Genomic DNA, 10,423 nt, shown 5'->3' with positions numbered 1-10,423 from the left:
TACCGTCGGCGCTCCGCTGGGCTCCGGGTCGCGGAGCTCCTGGAGAAGGGCTGACTCGTCCCCAGCCCCGAAACAAAAGCCCTCCTCCTTCCCAGCTGCTGCTCTCCAAAGCCACATCCCGTCTCGGTGGGGCTGCAGGGCCGGCTTTATTTCCAGATAGAGGGGGAAACGGAGCGCTTTTCCCAGGGGAGAGGAGCGAACGGGAAAAGCCCTTGGCCAGGTGGGTTTGTTTAAAGCATTACGGAAGCACGAAGCACCCAAAGTCTCCAGAGCATCATATCCGTTTATATTTTACTTTCCTGAGAACTGAAAACAATCCTCCTCCCCCCTCCAACCACTTATTTATTTGTTTATTTATTTTAACAGAAGGCGAATCAACTACTTTTTTACCCCTAAAAATCCACTAAAATCTTCTGATTACTATGATGACTCTCAGAGGGAGAGTTTCCAGCCCACAGTGAAACCAGCCTCCAGGCTGCTTCAAGCAGCTCCACGGCGCTCTGATGATATTGGGGGGCTGCAGACTACCCCTGATGCCCGGCGGGGTGCCCCCCTCTCCCCAGCACCCCCAGGGCCGCCCCCGGGGGCCGGGCGGGAGGTGCGGGCAGCCCCGAGGCGATAAAAGCCGGAGCCGCCGCCTGTCGCTGTCCCCAGCATGAAGCTCACCTGGGATATCAACGACCCCAAGCTGCCGCAGGTACCGGGGAGGGATGGTTGGGGCAGGGCTGCGGGTAGGACATCGCGATTTGATACACAACCCTGTCCAGCTGTGTGTGAGCTCCTAAACCGACCTTCCTTCTCCCTCTTTCCTCAAGAATAGGACTTTAGGTTGACTGTTTTCTGCCGATATCGTCTAAGCCATCTATTTATTGCAACTGTTTGCTCATGTATGATTAAATGTATTTGGAAATGAGCATACAGATCACTTTTTTCCTCTGTTCGTAAACTCTAAATACGTTTTCAATCCACATATTTTTCATAGTGCGTTTCACTTTACACATAACATGCAATTGTGCAATGGGGTCATTCTGCAAACGCTTGAATTTATTGGGATCGCTCACATGTGCTGCATATGTATGTTAAAGAGACGCTGCAGGAAATTTAAACTTACACCGTGTTTGGAGTTTGAAGTGTTAGGCATTATTTCATTTTTATGGCAACTACATTTTGATAAGGAATACCAGAAAGCAAGTGACATCCCAAATGGAGGCGTTCTTTCACTGAACTATTATAGATGCAAGGGAATGCATGTGTTTCCAGTTGCCAGCTGTGGGTTGCTTTGAGGGGGTTTTGTTTTGTTTCTTCGGTCCTTTTTTTACCTTGTTCAGCTTGCTATAGATGCCCCTCAAGCAACTATTGCCTAACTAAAATTTGAAGCTTTCAGTCTTCAGGTGCACAGCCCCACAATGAGCTCACAGGTGGTGGGCAGCCAGGGAGTGCTGGTAATAAGGTGATGTCCAACAGCTGGACAAACCTCACTGTGCAGGGGCGTTAGTGAGAAGAGACTCTGTTATTTACCAGTCCTCACAGAATCACTGCGGTTGGAAAACCCACTAAGCTCATCTAGTCCAACCAGCAACCCATCCCCACTATGCCCCCTAACCATGTCCCTCAGTGCCACATCCACACGGTCCTTAAGCACCTCCAGGGATAATGACTCCACCACCTCCCTGTCTGTGGGATTGCTCCTGTCTGTGCCAGTGCCTCCCCACTCTTTACAAGAAGAAATCACACAAAAAGGAGAATGGCTCCTGACTCTTGATGCATTGGAATCTTAAGCTGCATTTCTCTTGTTACAGGCTTTTTCTATATTCTTTAAAAAATACTTTTCTGCTGTTTCCAAATTTGCTGTTTGAGAGGTCATAGAAAGAAGGAGCACTTGGACAAAATTCCAACGTGTGCAGCATGATAGTAGAGCAGTATGAGTTGGAAGGGACACACAAGGATCCTGATGTCCAACTCTCAGTTTGACACAAGACCACACAAATCCATCCCAAAGTCAGAGCATTGCCCATACGTTCCCTGAATTCCAGCACTTGGGGCCATGCCCACTGCCCTGAGTGAGGAGCCTGTTCTAGGGCTCAACCACCCTCTGGTGAAGAATCTTTTCTGAGCCGTCACCCTGATCCTCCCCTGGCACAGCCCTATGCCGTTCAGCCGCCATGAAGTCTCCCTTCATGATCATGCCCCTTTGCTCTCCTTGCCGCAGGAGCCCGAGTGCTTTGATGCCTTCCAGGAGTGGCCGGACGGCTACGTGCGCCTCATCTACTCCAGCGAGGAGAGGAATGCACAGCGGCACCTGAGCGGCTGGGCCATGCGCAACACCAACAACCACAACTGCCAGATCCTGAAGAAGTCCTGCCTGGGCGTGGTGGTGTGCGCAGGGAGCTGTGCCCTGCCCGGCGGTGCCAGGCTGCAGCTGCGGCCTGCCATCTGCGACAAGGCGCGGCAGAAGCAGCAAAGTGAGGGGGTCTCCTTCTCTGGAGACGTTCCAGACCCGCCTGGACGCCCACCTGTGCAACCTGGGCTAGGGAGCTGCTTTGGCAGGGGGGTTGGACTTGATCTCTAGAGGTCCCTCCCAACCCCTACAATTCTGTGATTCAGGGACATAGGGGACCTAATTCCCTCAGCTAGGACACTGAATAGAGATCAGCCTTGCTTTCTTGAAAGTCTGCTTTCCATGAATCGCATGTGTTCGCGTGCATTGTGAAGAATGGGAGGGATATATTTGGTTCCAATTTTTCTCAGTGTCTGCTTGTAAATAACTAAGGACAAACAGGCCTACAATGCTTTCAGTCACTAGCTTCCATTAAGTACACAGCTCTAGTCCTTACTGTTCAGTTATGTATTCTGCATCACGTTTACTTAAGCATCATACCTCGATGTGAATTTCAATGGAGGACTCACTGTTCTTGCACTCTGCCTTCCCTTCAAACCAGTGTTTACCTGTGCTTGCAGAGAAAGCCTGTCCCAACTGCAATGCAGCCCTCCAGCTCATCCCTTGCCGTGGGCACAGTGGCTACCCCGTCACCAATTTCTGGAGGCTTGATGGCAAAGCAATATTTTTCCAGGTAAAAAGCACACATATGCACACACTTTCAAATTATGTATGTGTATATACACATATGAGCACACAGACAGGATGAGCATAGTGGAATTCTTGTCCACACCTGGATTCCTCTGTGTTATAAACATGGCCATAATAAATAACACTTAGCTGTATTTTTAAAAAGCAGTACTTGAGTGTTAACATTTTCCATTTAGCTATAACATCATTCTAGGTGTCTAAAGTTCTTTTGATTACATTACATAAATGGGAACAAATAGCTTGTCCTACACCCTGCCATCTGTCTGACAACAGAATTGCAAAGGATTAATTTTCCACTAAGATAAAGAAAATGGGAAAGTATCACTTCAATTGTTTAAGACCAAATATTAAAAAATTGCTTAATGTGGAAAATAATATTTTAAAAAGGATTTTAAAACTTGATGAAGAAAGAAACAACATTTAGAAAACTCTTTTGAAACATCATACTGATGTATTGCTTTTTTTCCTTTTTTTTTTTTTTTAAGCCATGAGAGGACAAAACCCCCAGTAAAGCTTCTGTTTTGAGATGACAATCTCTGCTTGAGTGTGTTGTTGTTTTTTTTCCCTGACCCAGACTCCAGTGAACTCTATTCTTCCAGTCAGTAAATGGAAGCAAGCTGATGACATTTCCAAATTCTCACCTGTTATTTATCATTCCTGTTAATGAGATATGCTGTTGTACAAATACAAAGGCTGAAAAGATCTTTATCAAAATTGCTGATACTTTCTCACTTAGAAGTTAACTTCTGTCTGAGAAACGATGGCATTTTAAAAACAGTTTTAAGTTTCCTAGCTTGTATTAGGGGACCGTATGAAAGTCCACTTAGAAAAGTGTAATGGGTAACTGCATGCAGCATAAACTGTTTTATCATATGTGAATATAGCTTTGGTTGCATAGGTCGGTGTATTCACAAATGTTTCAATAGCAGACCATTTTTGACAGCTTTTGTGGGTGTGTATCTCAGTCTTCTTCAAGAAGGTGGTCATTGTTTTAAAGTAGTGAGAAACTCCTTTACAGCTTATTTTTGTCATTTAGTGGTCGATGTTATCAAGTAGAACTGAGTGCAGAAAACCAATTAAACTCAATTTATAATATTTTCCCAGCACTACCTCTTTGGTTCTGATCAGTTATTCCTGAATTCCCCATGCATGGGTAGTGCCTTAGGTCCTTCATCATTCTGTCTCTCACCTCTGCAGTAATCACTGGCTTCTCCTCACTCAGTTCTTCCTTTCTTCTACCTGCAAGTCACAACTGGGTTTTATTAATTTATTTTTAAATTCAATCCCTCCTTGTTCTTTAGTTTCTCCTCTGAGCTCCCGTATGCAAGACTGTAAGCTACGTCATGGATACCTCTCATTTTATTACTGCATTTTTCTCTTACCCACTTCCAGTTAATGTATCATTATTTGGTTATCCTTTTTTTAGGCTAAAGGAGTCCATGACCACCCTAGACCAGAGAGTAAATTGGAGGCAGAGGCAAGGCGAAGTGCAATTAAGAAGCAAATGTTGTCTTCTCAGAATTCCCAGAAAAAGAGACTTCTAAACTCAGAGGTAAGCCAAGGTTTTGAGTCAGTTAAAAAGTTGTCAGAAGTACATACTGGGAATTCCAGGGCAACACAAAATTTTATTCCATGCTATGTTTGTTCATTTGGGACTGAAATGATCAGTAGTGTAAGTGTCAGGATGTGCACTGTAGGGAGTATCCACTCCTGAATCTCAAAGCTCTTGTCCTTTCCAGGCAGGAAGATACCATGATAGCAGTGGTTATGTCAGTAACATGCAAAATCTGCCCTCCATAGATGTCCCAGAAAGAGTCAGCATCATCACAGACACCAGTTTTTCAATTCCAGCTCAGTCTTACCCTTTGTCACAAAATACTGACCTCTACAAGATGTCTTACGACTCGGCCAGCTTCCAGGAAGACCAGCTGTTGCCATACCAGAAGTGCTCCAATCCAAGGATCTATGTGCCCAGGCCATGTAGCTATGAGTTTGGAGTTCCTCCTTTCATTAGCTCTAGCCCTTACCCATCATGTTATAAAGATCCACTAAATCCTCCCCTCGATGCAGACCCTATCAGTTTGAATGGATCTCACTATAATTCCTTGACCACCAGTGACAAGAGCTTCGATCATACTGGTAGGCATTATGGACTGAAATCAACCTGGGGGAAAACTGTCAGTGGAGACAGGAGTGACTACAGTCAGATGCAAGCAAGCACTCACCAGCCTTATTATGGTGGTGAGTACTCCAGCAAATACGGTCCCAGCCCCTCTCCCACGGCCCCACCACTGCAGACTGTCATCACAACCACAACAAAGGTTTCCTACCAGGCCTACAAGCCATCCATACTGAAATACAGCGACAACCTCTGTGACATGAAAAACGTTCAGAGCTATACACATGTGGCTGAAAATGTCTCAGGCACTATCTATTCAGGGATGAAGATACAGGAAGACTTTGGGATGATCAAGTCGGCCTTGCTCTACCAGCATGACCCAATCACCACAAAGTCCAAACCAGTCGAGAGCATGGAGGCCTATCGGTACGGGTTTCCACTGGGGAGCAGCTACGCTGAGCATGAAGGACAAGCCTTAAGATTTGAGAGTGCTGAATATTGACGAAATGTTACCTAAATTGTATGGGGATAGTCAACTGGGAAATTAATGGTTGCACTAATATTGTTTGAGATTTGAGGAGGTATGAGAAAGCAGTGCATTGTTGCTTTCTGAAGCTGAACAAAGCATATTTCCCACAAAAAGATAAATCAATATATGTGCCTCTAAAATGGTATGAAATGTCCAGACATGACTGGGAGATGGTGGTGCATCCTGTAACGGCTCTGGTCCCCATGCCAGATGTTGGAGAGACAGTGCTCCAACAGGGAAAGGAATACACTCCCCAGGTAATTGGAAAAAAAACAAACAAACCAGAAATGGCCATAGATTATGAACAGTGGAAAGGAATGACAGTGAGACAAGTTCACCTAAATGATCTACCCACCTGCCATGATCTATGTAATGAATGCAAAAACTAGTGGGCCAGAAATAAACCTGCATGTAAACTGCATTTTTGTCTAAAAGCAGCAGGTCATTGTGAGCAAACCTTGTCCTTCTTCTCCATGCCTCATTATTCAATCTTTCTCTTTCCTCCAAGAGACTTCTATTAGCAATTCCTAATTTTTAGTCACTCAAATATTTTGGAAAAAAATGTTTTTGTATATTTTGCTGTTTTGAGTAAGAGCATGCTACTGTATGCTTTTAATAAACATGCATTTAAACACAAAACAATACGTAATCTTACACAAGTGGCTAACTAGTTGCCTTCAACATGCAGAACCTTGCAGTGTTGTCATCAAATTAATAACCAAATCCTATTTAATAACCAAATCATATTTGTATAGTATGGTGTACAAACACCTGGATTTAAGTCATATTTGGTGTATTGCTTTTTTCACTTTATATTTTTATAAGAACAACTCACACAGTCTGATACTTTAAGTAGAGTTGCACAGCATTCAGTAGTGGACTGATGAGCATTTTAAAAGCTCAGGCCACATAAAGCTGGAATTCATCAAGTGACTAAATGAATTTTTCTACATTGAGCTTACATCTACTTTTAGAGTATTTGCTGTCTGCCTCACCAGGCTCTTTTTAAATTTTTGTGGCAGTTCTACAGGGTGGTTTAGATTACAGAAATGAGTCAGGTGAGCAACATCAGTTAGGTAATTAGCCGACACACTAACCTAAGAAAATGGCAAATTACTGCCCAGAAAATTTGAATCAAGTTTTAGGTTCAGAAACATGTAAAACCATACCTATACACGGAACTGAAACTTCTCATCTGTACTCCCAAGCGTACCAAGTCAGTTTGGGAGTAGAATAAAAATTAAGATAAAGCTGCCTAACTTTAGAAGAAAAATGGAAATACGGGCAGGGAGAGGGATTAAGGTCAACCAAAATGACTGGAAAGAGATTCTCAGGAGATCTCAAAGTCAGAGTTTTACAGATGTAAGCTACCCCATTTTGTATTGGCTACAGGGAAATCAGATGACTGTAGCTCTAGCTTTAGACGTGCTAAAAGTGCCAGGACAAGCTGTCAAGGTTTTGTGCTGTTAATATACTGGTATAAAGCTTGTTGCTGTACCTGCATGCTTAAATTGTTATGCTATGTTCCCTATACAGCCTTTTAAGCAGAACTTTGTACATCAGTTGAGTAAATGCAGAAAACTGTTAAAATGCTACTTTTTTGGGGGTAGACTTATGTCTAATAAACACAACAGCTGTTTAAGCACAGTACAAAGATATGGTAGCAATTAGCTCACTGTATCACCTGTGGCCCTTGAACAATAAAAACTCTCTGAAGGTTATTGCAGCCTCTGTTTGCACTGCTGCTTTTCATGTCCAAGTGTCTGGGACAACGTACCTGTGCCTTAACCTTTTGAGATAAAAGAGGAGATGGATTCAATCCAGTGTTGTACATAGTTTTCTGTCCAAAGTACAGCAATTTAAATGCAATGTTAGCTTCTGTAACAAAAAGCTGAAATTGAGTGCCTCCTTGCTGGTTTATATAGCTGTGGAATTGACTTTAAAAGCGTGTTTCTTGAGTGAAGCAGCAGCCTTGAAGAAAGATGCACTCCCTTCAGTCCTCAAGTAGTTTCTCCATTCACTGTGCCCCTCAAGCACGGTTTCTGGGCTGCCCGCATCCTGGGCTGCAGCAGATGTCGTCGCCTAAGAAATTCCTGTTGTCAAAGTGTAGCTGTGGAAGGGAAGAATGTACTTTCTGAATTCAGCCACCTGTGCCTCCTGCTTCACACCAACAACAAGGGCCCTGCTGAGCAAAAACACCAGCTGTCCTCAGGCTGAGGATGCCCTTTATACCAAAATGCAGCCTTTTAATGGCAAGGCTTGAAAGCCTGAGTGTATAAAAGATCCTTCTCCAGACACAAGAAGCTGCTCAACAATTTCTTGAGTGCTTCTGTTGATCTAAGTTACTGCTCTATACTGAGGTATTCAGTAAGGCCTTTGTCATCTCCACAGGCAGAGGCAAGAGTGGAAAGGTGGGAAGCAGAGCTCCTCTGGAGACACTGACGGTACAGCAAGGCAGAATTCCTCAGTTTCCTTCTTGCTTTTTCCTGAGTGGGTTCTGGGGTTTCTTTCTGGATTTATAGGATTTTCTTCTGTGTCTTTTTTTCGGGGGGAGCTATCTAATACAACTGAACTACTCCCATTCACAAAGGTGGAGTGCGTACAGCAGGACTCAACATTTTCAGGGTAAAAGAGGCCTTCTGAGGAGATGAGCTACGCATTTTGGAAAACTCATGTCATTCATGTCATTAGATACAAGGAAAAAATTATTTACTCAAAGGCCAGTGAGGCACTGGCACAGGCTGCCTACAGAAGCTGTAGTGCTGAGGTGTTCAAGGCCAGGTTGGATGGGGCCCTGGGCAGCCTGAGCTGGTGAGGGTCAGCCCTGCCCACGGCACAAGGTTTGAACTCTAAGATCCCTTCCAACCAAAGCCGCACTACAGTTTCCATTGTTACCAACATGCAGATAAAAGAACCAAGGCCTTAGGGTTAGCACAGTTCTTCCTAAAGGCTTACACCCTAGATCTCAGGGACTGAACGCGCCACTCTCCTTTTTAACCCACGTGACCACGGAGGGGCGTGTCGTGTCCCTCCGTAGGCCCCGGCAACGAGCCGCAGCGCCGCGGCGGCCGTTCGCGGTTGGCAGCGCCGAGTCCGGAGCGCCGCGGTGAGCCGGCGGCGGCGCGACCCGTGGCCGGGGTGAGGGACGCGGGTCAGCGCTGTGGGTTAGTAGCGGCGCTTCGCTCGGAGGTGTGGGCCCGCCGTGAGCCGGGCTGCTGGGGTGGGTTTGCGTTTTCCCTACCTCGCTCTGTTGGGGTCGCGTATTCCGGCTTGTTTTTTCATTCGGGCAGCCCGTTTTTAACGTGCGGCTAATGCGCGTTTCGAGTGCGGCGGGGATGCAGGTGGATCGCTAGTATTAATTGTATTTTAAACTGAAACGCAGGTGTGTAAAATCACCGGCAGTGTTGCTTAACGTAGTAGTTCGGTTTCTAAGTTTACACGTTAGTAGGTTGTTTCCAGCGTTTGCGTTTTGTCCTCTGTTTGTCCCGTGCTTTTTGTCCTTCCGTAATCGTGTGTGAGGAGATTATAGGCAGTACGTCTTTAAGAGTACAAAGCAAGCTGTTGTTTGCAATAGGATTTCTCAGCTGTTCGGGAGACAAAACTATTATGACAGCTTTACGAAGTGTGCAAGTGTTGATTGTAGTAAAATGTGATCGATTAGAGCATTTATATTTTAAATAACCATGGAAACGTGGAATCATAGAACAGCTTAGAATGTAAGGGACCTTAAAGACCACCCCAGCCCCCTGCCATGGGCAGGGCTGCCCCTTGCTAGCTCAGGCTGCCCCAGGGCCCCATCCAGCCCAGCCTTGGGTGGTACCCATCCCTTGAACCACTCAAGGGCAGGGATGGAGCCCCTGCAGCTTCTCTGGGCAGCTTGTGCCAGCACCTTCACTGCCCTCTGAGTAAAGAATTTCAGCCTAACGTCTCACTTCAGTTTTCCCTCTTTTAGGTTAAAGCGTTTCTCCCATGTCCTATCACTATCATGCTGTGTAAATATTCAGTTTCCCTCTTCCTTATGAGCTCCCTTCAAGTACTGGAGTGCTGTGGTGAGGTGATGCAAGTGAAAGAAGCCCAAGGCCCTGTTGCCATAGGTACCTGGCACAATTACCCCGTTCTTGTTATACCATCTGTGTATGTTGGTGTCTGCAGTTGTTGTGCAGGATGCTGTCCTGGACTTCTGGATCAGACCACCTCTGTCATTTCCCACCATATCTAATGCACTGCTGCATGCCGGAGCATTGCTATAAAGCTGACTCTTTAGTTGTCCCCAGAACTGCATCAGTTTTTCAGATAGTCCCGAATTTAGGATGAATTCCCTATCAAACAAATTAGAATAGTGCTAAATTGATAACAGCATTGGAGAAGAGAGTCAAGAGTGATACCTCCAATCACTTTTCTTTTCTGCTGTATTTGGTAAGCTTCAGTGGATGATGTATGACTAAGAGTTCCCTTATTTGCTGTTTTTTATTAACATAACTGACTGAGTCAACTTTTACACGAGAGTCATCAGATGAACAGCCTGGTATGCATGCATATTGTGGTGAATGTATTTGGTGCGTGCTATGGTTCATAAATATTGTTGTCAAGTTATATAGTTTTCATGTGATTTTATGCTTTTCCACAGAGCAATTTTGACATTTCTTTGTGACTACTGAAGGCGTGTCCCAAAATTTCTGTACTTAAC

The 10,423-nt window shown here is 45.0% G+C and overlaps 1 protein-coding gene across 1 annotated transcript; it reads left to right on the top strand.

The window, feature by feature from the left end:
- The first annotated feature begins 655 nt into the window (after positions 1–655).
- Positions 656–5,709, top strand: GCM2 (glial cells missing transcription factor 2). Its single transcript, XM_065753529.1, has 5 exons — positions 656–697; positions 2,210–2,462; positions 2,959–3,071; positions 4,515–4,640; positions 4,828–5,709. The coding sequence occupies exons 1-5, from the start codon at positions 656–658 to the stop codon at positions 5,707–5,709; spliced, it is 1,416 nt and encodes a 471-aa protein (XP_065609601.1).
- The last annotated feature ends 4,714 nt before the right edge of the window (positions 5,710–10,423 follow it).

Source organism: Cyrtonyx montezumae, unplaced genomic scaffold (assembly GCF_038088225.1).
Source record: "Cyrtonyx montezumae isolate F1298 unplaced genomic scaffold, pur_monq_1.0 scaffold_8, whole genome shotgun sequence".
In the NCBI taxonomy this organism is placed as follows: Eukaryota; Metazoa; Chordata; class Aves; order Galliformes; family Odontophoridae; genus Cyrtonyx; species Cyrtonyx montezumae.
This window is presented reverse-complemented; position numbering and strand designations above follow the sequence as displayed.